Source organism: Phalacrocorax carbo, chromosome 1, assembly GCF_963921805.1.
Source record: "Phalacrocorax carbo chromosome 1, bPhaCar2.1, whole genome shotgun sequence".
Lineage (NCBI taxonomy): Eukaryota > Metazoa > Chordata > Aves > Suliformes > Phalacrocoracidae > Phalacrocorax > Phalacrocorax carbo.
This window is the reverse complement of record NC_087513.1, coordinates 63,336,593-63,347,756: the sequence shown is the minus strand read 5'-3', so window position 1 is coordinate 63,347,756 and position 11,164 is coordinate 63,336,593. Positions and strand designations below refer to the sequence as shown.

General features: G+C 48.2%; 1 protein-coding gene across 2 annotated transcripts; it reads left to right on the top strand.

Moving 5' to 3' along the window:
* Positions 1 to 5,594: 5,594 nt before the first annotated feature.
* Positions 5,595 to 10,857, top strand: TMEM213 (transmembrane protein 213). 2 transcript variants are annotated; one of them, XM_064461565.1, is made up of 3 exons: positions 5,595 to 5,842; positions 8,252 to 8,317; positions 9,925 to 10,857. In XM_064461565.1, the coding sequence occupies exons 1-3, from the start codon at positions 5,761 to 5,763 to the stop codon at positions 10,092 to 10,094; spliced, it is 318 nt and encodes a 105-aa protein (XP_064317635.1). In that variant the 5' UTR covers positions 5,595 to 5,760; the 3' UTR covers positions 10,095 to 10,857. The 2 variants fall into 2 exon arrangements, with proteins under 2 accessions (XP_064317635.1, XP_009512888.2); XM_009514593.2 differs by having other exon boundaries at positions 5,597 to 5,842; positions 8,249 to 8,317.
* Positions 10,858 to 11,164: the final 307 nt, after the last annotated feature.

The window sequence follows — 11,164 nt, the reverse complement described above, 5'->3', positions numbered from 1 at the left end:
ACAGGGGCTCAGTCAGGAGAGCTGCGCTAGCCTGGGGCAATGCAGAGACACGGGAACTTGATTCTCACTCCTTGAAATAACAAACACTGTGCCAAATGGTGGCTTTATAGACTTTCTCCCTCTTCAGCTGCTAAAGCAAGGGCTCCAGAGAGAAATTCGGCCCCTTCTAAAACCAATGGCTTAGCTCCCGCTGAGGTCAGAAGAGGCAGGGCTTCATCCTGGTAAATAAGGCTGGCTGGGTCACTATTAAATCTAGCATCCGTTAGAAATTTTATCTCAAAAGAAAAGCTGATGAAAATGCATAGCTATATGTAAATTGTAAAGCACCCCTTAAAGAAATGCTTTCTCAGACCTGTTTTTTCAGAGGTACCCAGTAGCCCTGACCCAACAGGCCAAAGGGTGCAGTTTGTCCAAGGGAACAATGCTGAAAGGTGAGTAACAGCAGAGCATTTCCCAGCAAAGAGGTTTTCTATTCAAAAGCAACAGAGAATGGCCCCCCTTTGCTAGCTCAGCAAGCACGAGAGGGCTCCCACCGCTTTCCGACATCCAGCTGCCTCAAGCAGCGCAACCCAGAAAGGAGGCATTAAAAATTATAAGGCAATACTAGCAGGTGGGCCTAAAACTTTCATTTCGCTCAGCTGAGCTGGCCGCAGGGCTCCCTGGCCCCCCACCCGCTTTGGCTGCACCGTGCTCCTTCCGCACCAGCCGCTGCCACTGGCCAGCTCTGCTTTCTCTATCGGTGCTACCAAGGAAAAGAGCAAATGCTGATGAAATTCAGCACTTTCTGCTGGCAAACGGGACCTTCTCCCGGTCAGGCAGAAGTGAAGTCGTTGCTGTCGGCCGCTCATCATGCGCAAAAGCAACACGTCTGCATGCAGGGCTGAGAAGAAGCTGGTGTGGGAAAGGAAGGGCATTGCCTGGCAGCCTGTGTTATAATGCTAAATAACAGGAGTCATCATTCAGTTCTCGACCGAGGTATATTGACACAACAAAATAAAACAGCTTCTCAGGCTACTCCCCCCACCTCTGAACCCACAGCATATCTTCCCCCTGGCAAAGCTGTTGGGTTCATTTGATGACACCAGTATTTGCTTGTTTTGCATATATGAATGCTGCTTTTATTCAGCCCCACAGTTACACTCAGCTACTCCCCTATAAGTTGTCAGGTGGGGGGAGCCGAAGGGGCCCCCAACACACATCTCAGCTACTCCATCCCATTAGCGAGAGGAGTGAGTGAATGAGAGCATGGGGATAAAGCCATCTTTCTTGCCCTTCCCTCCCCCTTTCTGGGTGGAAGAGGGAAGCAGAAAGAATATCCTATTTCATGCCTCTGGCATGTAGAAGTAAGAATATTATTTTATAATAATCTTATTATTAAAGATCAGATGGTGACACACTGTTCAGAGGAGTCCCTTCAGTGGGCTCATTGTTGGCACCAGCAGCTCTGCCTGGGCAAGCTGAAGGCAGCCCTTCTCAGGCAGTCCCGTGCTGCCCGGCCGGCTGGTCTCAGGCCCCCTCGCTGGGGTCTCCAGCAGGACAGTGTGGGGTCACAGCCGGGCCACAGGCTCCACATTTGTCTAATAGCAAACCCAGCCTGGACTGGAAAACACAAAAGGCAGTTGTGGAGTTATTTGAAATGTTAGAGCTGCTTTCCAGCAGATCCCCTCTCCCCTTCTTTCATTTAAAGAGTAAAACCTTTGTGGTTTTGATTTTTTTCCTATATTTGCCCAGTTTTAAAAACCAAATCCCCTGTTCACAGATAGCTTTATCTTAGATGGCTATTTTTCACACCAATGAAGTTACCAAACAAAATGCCCCCCTCCTCAATGGACACATTATTGGCATCAGGCTTAGGGTTTTGAGCTTTATAAAGCCATTTTGAAGGCTCTATAAAGACCCTTAAGCTTTTTTGAGCTTTATAAAGGCCACCTGGGAGGGAGCTCACCCTGCAATACAAAGACAGTGGGTTGCTAACACACAGACATGCCCTTCCAAGAGATAATTTTTCTAGAGCTGCACTTGGAGATGTTGCTACCTACAAAGCAAGCGTAGGAGATAGATCCACTCCTGTGGTCTCACCAATAGCACAGACCACCCAGCATCCTCCTCGGCACTTAGGACCATGACCTCAAAGGCTGCACAGAGCCCTTGTGAATAGTCACTGGAAATTGTCAGCTAATCAACTTCAGTGTGCCAACACGCAGAGCTGGGTGAGGAGGGCAAACATGCATCGCCTCCAGCCGGGCTGTCATCACTTTCAGCAGCATGGGGAAGTTTTATGCAGCAGTAGGTGGCTCTGGGATTGGTATCTCAGCTATAATCACTCCATGCTTAGCTCCACTCTGCAGAAGGTTTTGTGCGAGTACATGCAATGTTAATGGGTGAGCTCTCTTTTGCCAAAGCTCCCTCCTGATGCAGCAGGTAAGCAGAGTAGCGCCTCAGGTATGCCGAAACAAGAGTAGGGGCGTAGTTAAACTGATGCCAAGTGTTGTGCAGAAAAAAGGGATTTGTTTTCTTGTCACTGATATGGCCGGAGATAATGTGCCTGCTCTGCTGTGCTCTCATGGGTTGTGTGTTTTGCCCTGAGTTTAATACCGTGCTACAGCTCCATTACCATCATGCTGGTCACTGTTGGGATGGAACCGGATAGTAACTTTAATTTTGACTTAATAATATAAACATGTTGCCTATGTAAACAGGAAAAAAACCCCATATATATAGGCAGAGCAAGCTTGTACACGTGTGTTAAAGGTAATAACTTTCTGAGGGCCACAGCTGGTGGTGATATGTCAAAGGTAACACCTTGGTCACCAGAGAACTTTAACTGTGAAGCGCACTCTGTGGCACAAAATATACCAAATGGCAGGTATTACCTCCTTCACAATCATCAGGAAAAGCTGACCAGAACCCCTACACACTGTGGAAGAGTCTCCAAGGGGAAGGATGGGGAAGTACTTAATTTTAGAATAAAGAGTCCTGCATTGAGAACTGCATGGAAACACAAGCTTGAGGAAAGGAAGCCCCATCTCTGCTGGTGCTGGGGTCATGCCTCGTGTGCCAGGGCACCCCCATGGAGACAGGCCTTCATGCGATCCATAGAAACCAAGCTAGGGGAAGGCCTTGGAGAGTCTTATCGCTCTCCAGGCAGTCACAGCACTGCAATATGGATGTGTTACACAGAAGAGATGAAACAAACCCAAATCTGTGTCAGGAGATGATTTTATAGGGTTCCCATTGTGTCTGACCTTATCAAGCAAAGCCTTCATTTCCAATCCGATCCAAAAATCACTGAAGCCAAGTGCAGCCAGCTCAGTGCTTCAGGAGACTTTGGAGCAGGCCCTTTCTCAACCACAGAGGGAACACATTTTGGAAAGGGAAATAAATACATTCTGTTAATTGTGCAAAACACTTTCAACTGCCCTTAGAACATTTCAAATGCCCTTAGAAATGGGCACATTTACCTGCAAGCTGCCAAAGGGCATTTAGGTAATAGATAAAATCCAAAAGACATGTCAATACAAATGGAATTATTCACGCAATATCGGAGCAGTTTTTTCTTTTCACTTCCCCTCACATGTTTTGTGCTGCACAGAACGCTTTTGTACTCATGTTTTTTGCAAAATTAACTGCTAGATCAACTTTCAGCAGGAATCACGGGTGAGAAATTCAGGAGGGACAGGTGAAGCTGGAAGAAAGTGGAAGTCCTTTCCCCAGTACAGTGTTGATGCAACAGAGCACTCAGATAAAACTACAAATTAAAGACAACTAGCATGAAAGGACTTACACACTGAAATAAGGCAGAGATGAAGATTATCCTATAGGCTAATTTCAAGCAACTCTGAGCAGTCAGAGCATTTTTACAGCATCTCTCCTCCTGCTGTGACTCACGTTCACCAAGGCCAAGAGCGACGGCCGCTGGCGTCACGCACCCAGCCCAGCACGGCTCACCTCCAGCCACCCCTCGGGTGCCAGCCGAAGGACAGGGACTCGCACACCTGCAGCAGCGGGAGGGTGCTGTCCCAGACCGGCCAGCACAGCCCTAACTCCACCAGGCCCGGCAACAGGTTGACATGAAAACAGGGAGACGAGGCAGGTAAACATGCCTGTTTCGGCTGGCCTGCCTTCATCTGCAGCTCAGCGTGCCTTCTCTCTGGGGAAACCTCCGGCTGCCTGTGTCCTGCTGCATCATGGACATACAGCTGGAGGGGAGCAGAGTGTTTTCAGTGGTGGTGTGTGGCCAGTGGGGAGGACAAGCGGGTTCACCCCGCAGAAACACCGGGCAGGGCTAAGCCTACATGGGTTTTGCTCTCAAGCTTTTTTTTAAAGCAAACCACATTGTTTTGCACAGCAGCACCCTGTCTTATGTAGCTCACCAGAGTTCCTGTGGGTTTCAGGAGTGTGGAAGGGAAAAAAAAAAGACTAAAATTTTAGATCCTACCCATCCTACTAGGATTGCTGTCCCAGGCACCTTCCTCCTGGCCTCCCATGGGGTGGCTGCACATCCTGAACAGGCCCAGCCAGCTTCATTCTCACAAGAGCACCCGAAGCCGGGGGCGACCACTGCTAACGGGCACCAGCAACCTGCTCCCTGCTGAGCCCACCTCTCCCAGTGCCTTCCTGCCTGATGTAATGCCCAAAGTTTTCTCTAACAAGGACATCGTGGTGAGTCAAGGATGGGAGCAAGCAGAGTCAACAGCCTGGGGAATAGCAGCCACGTGTGGTGCTCGTCAGACCAGGGCAACAACACAAACACTTCAAAAGAGTGGTTTTCCAGCCAGGATTATAGGAAGAAATCTTGCCCTCCAGCCAGTATCATTTTGCCAGCAACCTTCCCAGTCTGCAGGTAGAGCTCTGCTAGTGGGAGGGAGCAGCTCTTGGCTTTGCCTGTGTCATGAAGGAGGTGGCATAACTACAAGAGGAGAAAAAATTGCTCTTCCAGCACCACATTGCACATGGGTGATGGAGGCAGTGACACAGCTGTGCTCACGGGGTGAGAACAGCAGCAGCTTCTCCTGTGCAAAGTGGTGCCAAGCTTGAACTGACCCCAACCCCTAACCCAACACATAACCTTAAGGACAGGCTATTTTTACTGTGTAATATCTGTCAGTAGCCCGCACAAAGCAACGGGTTTCATTTAATTTCTCAGTGGAAACATGCCCATAGCCTGTGTTAACCCAATGGCTACTGTTTCAGCGTGACAAAAAACCTGTTTTTTCTTAGGCTTCCACACAGCCCTTCCAAAAAATCATCACTGCTGAGCAGTTTGGGAGCAGCTGCATGTGTGTGTGTGTCAAGCCAACAAACATGCAGAATCAAAGCCACACAGGGAGACAAATTCTCTATCCTGAGCCTCTGTTTCTTTCCAACTCTATTAGACCATCTTCACAGGACCAAAAAGAGACTCAGAAGACAGAGGATGCCCGGGACCCCATGGGGAAGGGCTGGGTCCCGAGGCCCTTCCTCCCTCTGGCTGCAGCAGATCTTGGGGAGAGACCTTCAGGCTTGACCTTCAGGGGCCCTCCACCTGCCTTGGTGCTGGTATCCACCTCCTGCTGAAGCTGTTTTGGTCAGAGCCCTTCATCTTTCCTCACCCTGTTGTGGCAGGAAAGTTCAAGGTGTCCTGGCAGCAGGAAGCTCCTTTGCTCCACCCTCTGCCCTGCACACTAGCTTTCTGAGTTTATTGAGGATTTGCTGAACCAGAGCTGCCGGCGACGGAGACCTGATCGGTGCGGCCGCTTGGGTGGGAGCTGGACCCCCAGCATGAAGCATTTATTCAGAAAGCCCTGGAAAGTCTTTGCTGTGTTCTTCTTTGCCACCGTGTTCTGGTGTTCCTGCTCAGCAGGTATTTCTCTTCTCTTATGCTCCAGTTTCTATACTCTACTTTTTCCCCTACTCCTCTCTAGATCTAACTATATTGCCCACTGACAGTAATTTGTTCTTTAAAAACAAGGTGGGCTCCCTTATCTCATCTAGAAAGTGGAAAGAGTTGGAATTGATTAATGCTAATGAGAATTACTTGATGTGATTGATCACAGCATCTTTCTGAAGAGGTGTGCTTTTTCCAGCTATTTACAGATCCACTGTAAATGGGAGAGAACTGCAGGTTGCTTCACTGAATGGCAAGTAGATAGAGGACCACAGTTACTTGGCCTTTGTGTGGTTGCTGGGCAAGGGACCATTTAAAATACCACCCAAGAGGCTCACTGCCGTCCAGTTTAGCTCTTATTAGGTGCTTTTTGCAGGAAATTTGCTTTTGGTGCCCCCTTAATTGGAGATGTTGCCTAAAAACAAAATGTAAATGAGACCTGTGAGCTGCTCCTTTCCCATCAGGGTACTGCCTGCATTTGTATATCAGCACCAACTGGGACCAGCTAGTTGTGTAAAGATAGGTTAGCTCTGACAGCCTGTCCTTTGGGCTGCAAAGTTTATAACATAAACCAATGCTCGGCATTCAGCTGCACTTTCTTCCACAGGTCATACAAGGCTTTTAATGATTCTTCCCAGTGCTCCTGTGAGGTACTTATTAACCCAGAAAACAAATTATGCGCTTGGCCAAAGTCATTCAGCAAGTCCTAGCAGAGTCAGAAAGAGGAATGGGGAGTACTCAGACCCTTCCCCGGAGCAGGCTGCCCAGGGCCCCGCTCCCAGCATGGCAGCAGGCATAAGAAAAGCTCTGGTCTTGCTGACAGTCATCTCAAATGCAAAGCTGGACAAGAGCAGGAGAACCTAAGGGGGACATCTACTGCAGGACAACCTCAGTTTATTTGCTGTTACTTGGAAAATACCAAACTCAAAGCAAAGGTTTGGTCAAAGGTCTTGTTCCGGTTTGTTTTCCTGAGCTGAAACAAAAGACGAGCAATTACTTTAACGTCTTCAGCGGTATCAAGGTAGAACTGATTTTCTCTTTCTACCACACTCCAAATTATCAGCTCAGTGGTGGTTTGACTGGAAATAGCTCTCTCATAGCCTCTGCTTGGTCTGTGGACCAACAGCACATTGGAACCCATCCATCTGCAGGCAGCAGGAGTCCTTACTCCTCTAGTCTCTCCAGGCTGTGTTTTTCATGTAGCTCTGCAGGGGACCATATCAGCATGGGATACTTCACCTGGCTGAACTCAAACTGTACTGCTTATAGTGGCACAGGAGGAGATATTTCCTTGATGCAGCAGGAATCTTTCCCCTTCTGCAGCAGGGGACAGGCTGGTAATGCACGGGGACAACAGCAGCCTGTGTTTTTCCCGCACAGACATCCTGCAGCTGTCCTTGCCTCTGACCCTGCAGTGCGGCGAGGTACATGCTGAAGCTGAGCGACAGGGGGTTATTAAGGAGGTCTAAGGAGGCTTTGGCACTTGACACCATACAGGGATTTGGAGGGCAACAGTGCTGTGCTGGAACGCGAGTATGCTCTGATTCTGGGTAGGAAACAGGATAGAGTCTGAACCTCCTTAGCTGAAGTCCCTGGCCCCTTCCTCCTTCAATTATTTCTGTATGTTGTATTTTCCAACCTGAGCTGGTTGATGAGGTCGTACTGGCCTGAACTGGAGCCCAGCCAGAAGTTTCAGACGCAGCTGCGCATGAACTGCAGCAAAGCCAAAGCTTCCCACTGAGGCTATGGTGGATCTGCTGAGGCTCTGCACTGATGGGCTCAGCCCTTGGCTCTGCCAGACTCCTTCATACCCCAGAGTTACCAGGAGTTTTCTAAGGGCAAAAAGAGGTAGTTGTACAGCTTGCTCGCCATGGATCTCCCCATGCCACTGAATGCTTTCTCTTATTTCAGTCCTTGCTTGTTCTGTCCCTGTAGTTTGGTAAAGGATCATGGCTAATTGGAGCTCTGAGTGAATGGCTTACCCCAGGGTCATACTCAGGTAGAGGCACAGTGATCCAACTGCTCCTTATGGTGGGTGCTACAGCAGGTCTCACAGAATCACAGACGGTAGGGGTTGGAAGGGACCTCTGGAGATCATCCCGTCCAACCCCGCTGCTTGAGCAGGCACACCTAGAGCAGGGGCACAGGAACGCATCCAGGTGGGTTTTCAATGTCTCCAGGGAAGGAACCTGTGTTGACAGTGGTGGGGTGTGAAAGCGTACGCTGATGCAGCAGTGTTTAGGAGCAGGAACTTATTTTCTCCAAGTTGTTTGCATCCTACAGACCTTTGCAAGGCCAATGGCTTTCAGATTTTCATGCTTGATGCCCAGTATTGCTTTTCTAATACAACTTGCCTTTTCTCTTGTGCTTTCCTTCTGGCAGCAGCTGAAGATGTCTCCAATATTTCAACAAGCTCCATGCTCACAACTGAGTACGAAGCACCATGTCTTAGTAAGTCTTCCTAAATCATTACTACTATGATAAAGCCAGATGATGAGACTACAGAGGTGACTGAGAGGCTGTCCTGGAAAAGGATTTCTCTCTTGTCAAGGCTTCTGTTGTGGATGAAACTCTAGGACACATTTCTAAGACTGGGTGTTGGCATGCCCAGTACATCTTAGGACTCATAGCTTTCAACAGGCTAATTCACAGCTAGTTCAGTTTGTATGTCCTAAAGCTCCCTTGCCAGACTGACTGCCTGTAGGTACATGTGGACTCCCAGAAGCACCTTTTTCCCCCACCCACCAGGTGCCAGTCCCAGGCAACCTGAGATCCCACCAGTCCTCCCAGAGTCCTCCTCCATCCCAAACATCAAACATTCCCACAGTCCTGCACTTCCCAAAAGACAGTACGTATACCAATAGAGGTATGCTGCTTCAGAGCATGACACGGGTATAGGGGGCAGGCATCCCTCCCCCTTCTCTAGGCACATACAAAACGTGTCTCTTTTCTTGTTGGATACTGTGCAGGACAATCATACTGTGTCCACTGAAGGGCAATGCACAGGCACATGGTCCTGCCTGACATGCGTGCATGAGAGCAACTGAGCAGCACCTGCACTTGCCTTTTCCCTGGAATGGTGCAAGAGGCTGGCTGCCCTGCACCAAGCTCAGGAGGCATTCACTTTTCACAGGTGACAAGCTTCGTGCACATCATCACGCAATGCATGTAGCTGCAAGGTGGTTTTGGCTGCCTCAGCTCTCCTGGGTGCTGGGGTTTCACACCCAGCTTCTATTCCAGCCCAAGGGGTCGAGATACCGTGGTCCTCCAGGCTCCTTTTGATATTTCCACGTTACCACCCAGGACGCAGACACAGGGCTGGGTATCTTCACTGTGCCCTTGTGATGGAAAAAGTAAGGCAGATGCCTTTAAATAATGGCATACATGAAACAACTAATGATATATTCCTTAACTGACTTTAGGAGATTGGACTGATTTAAACAAGCAAACAAAAAAATTACACAAAAGGTGTAAGAAAAAAATACATGGAATTGTTAAAAAATATTTCATTTTTAAACATGTAAAATGGATCCCCCGATGGTGGTGTGTTTTGCAGTTGTTACATGCAAGTCTTGGTTAACAGCCCAGCAGAGAGCAGCCACTGCTTCTATTGCCAGCAGAGGTATTGGGCACCTGAACTATTGGAGATCCTGCTGAAGGTGTCTTTGCTAGAGATTGTCTTACTCTGACATGAAGGTTTCTCTACCCCAGGTTTATTTTTAATTTTAACTCACTGCTTCTATCACACTCCATTCCTAAAACTGACTGAGGAGGTGCTAAGTAGGTGTTTTTAAAATCTTTCTGTAATGGTGGGCACAGTGGTAAGAGGAGCAGCTCGGCTGTTTGGCCAGACAGGGATGACCAAGTCTTGAAGACATACAGATGAAACTGAATATTGCCACCCCCTGCATTAGGAGCCAGGCTTAGGGGAAAGCTGCCAAGGCAGCCGGACAGGCCACAGGGCAGACAGTCAAGTCACTGATTCATCTGCCTTCTAGCAAAGGAAACCTGTTACATACTTAGCCTCCCATCAGCTCACTTCCTTTCTCCACCGCCAGACATGAACTTCTGCAGGCAAGCGGCCACGTGCTGCCCAACAGGCATGGATGATTATGGATGGATTGCAGCGGCTGTCGGCTGGAGCCTCTGGTTTCTGACTCTCATCCTGCTCTGCGTGGACAAGGTCATGAAACTCCGGCCTGACGAGCCTAAACATTTGGTAGCCTGAAGCAGGGCAAGCCAGCAAGCAGCAGCACCTGGGAGCAGTGAGGTGCAGACAGAGTGACAAAGCATTTTAATCACTTCCTAAGAAACAAAAGAGAACATACCTTCAGCCAAAAAGGCCAGATCTAAGAGGGCACCTGCTGGGGCTTCATCCTCCCTGGCAGGTCAGAGCTGCCAGTCAAGTTGCGAAGCAGGCAAGTTTTTGCAAACCACCACGTACGTCCCACAGTGCACAGAAAACCTTCCCCCTGAGCCGCTTCGTGCTTGCTGTGAATACATCAGCAGCCATGAGACGCTGAAGGACCAGTTACCAGTTTATAGCACACTGCCTTAAGACAACCCAGTACATAACCTTCGACTCTGAAACAGAAAGGGGGTAAATAAAGCTGTTTTCTGGAGGATCAGAGTTACCAGATCCATTACTAAGCTATAGGCCAGGTTACATCAATAAGCAGATGTAACTCATTGATTACACTGAGTTATACCTGTGGTATTTTAAAGTCTATTAACTGATACCAGTGAAGACTCTGTTGTGGAAACTTAAGGATTGTTTGGGTTTGCTTGAGGTTAAAACTAGTTTTTCCAGTGCAGTTTATATGTGAACTGTTTTGTAGGAATTGTACGTTGGTTGTATTTATTTAGCTTGCACCTGCACGTAGTTACTACTGAGCCAAGCTTAACTGTGCAAGGAGGTTTAAACCATCATAACCAATTCATGCACAAAACTGTTGCTATTTATGCAAGGTGATAATAAAAACTCTTATTGATGGAAAGATTCTCACTGACTGGTTTCCACTTATAAAGCTTATACTGACAAGGAATTACCCGACCCAAATTGTTAGAAACATGAATATAACAAGAAATATTCACACAGGAGGGTTTGCCTCACTGCAGTCAAGCTATCTGCTTTGGGGCAGTTGCACCAGTTTAGTTTCTATTATTAAAACAATAAATGAGTGTTAAACCCATCTCAACATACACAGGAGTAGCACACCTGCTACAGACCGACAGAAACGAAACAGAAAAAGTTACTCTTACACCAAAGAAAGCTCTATTGGAGATCTGTATCTGCTA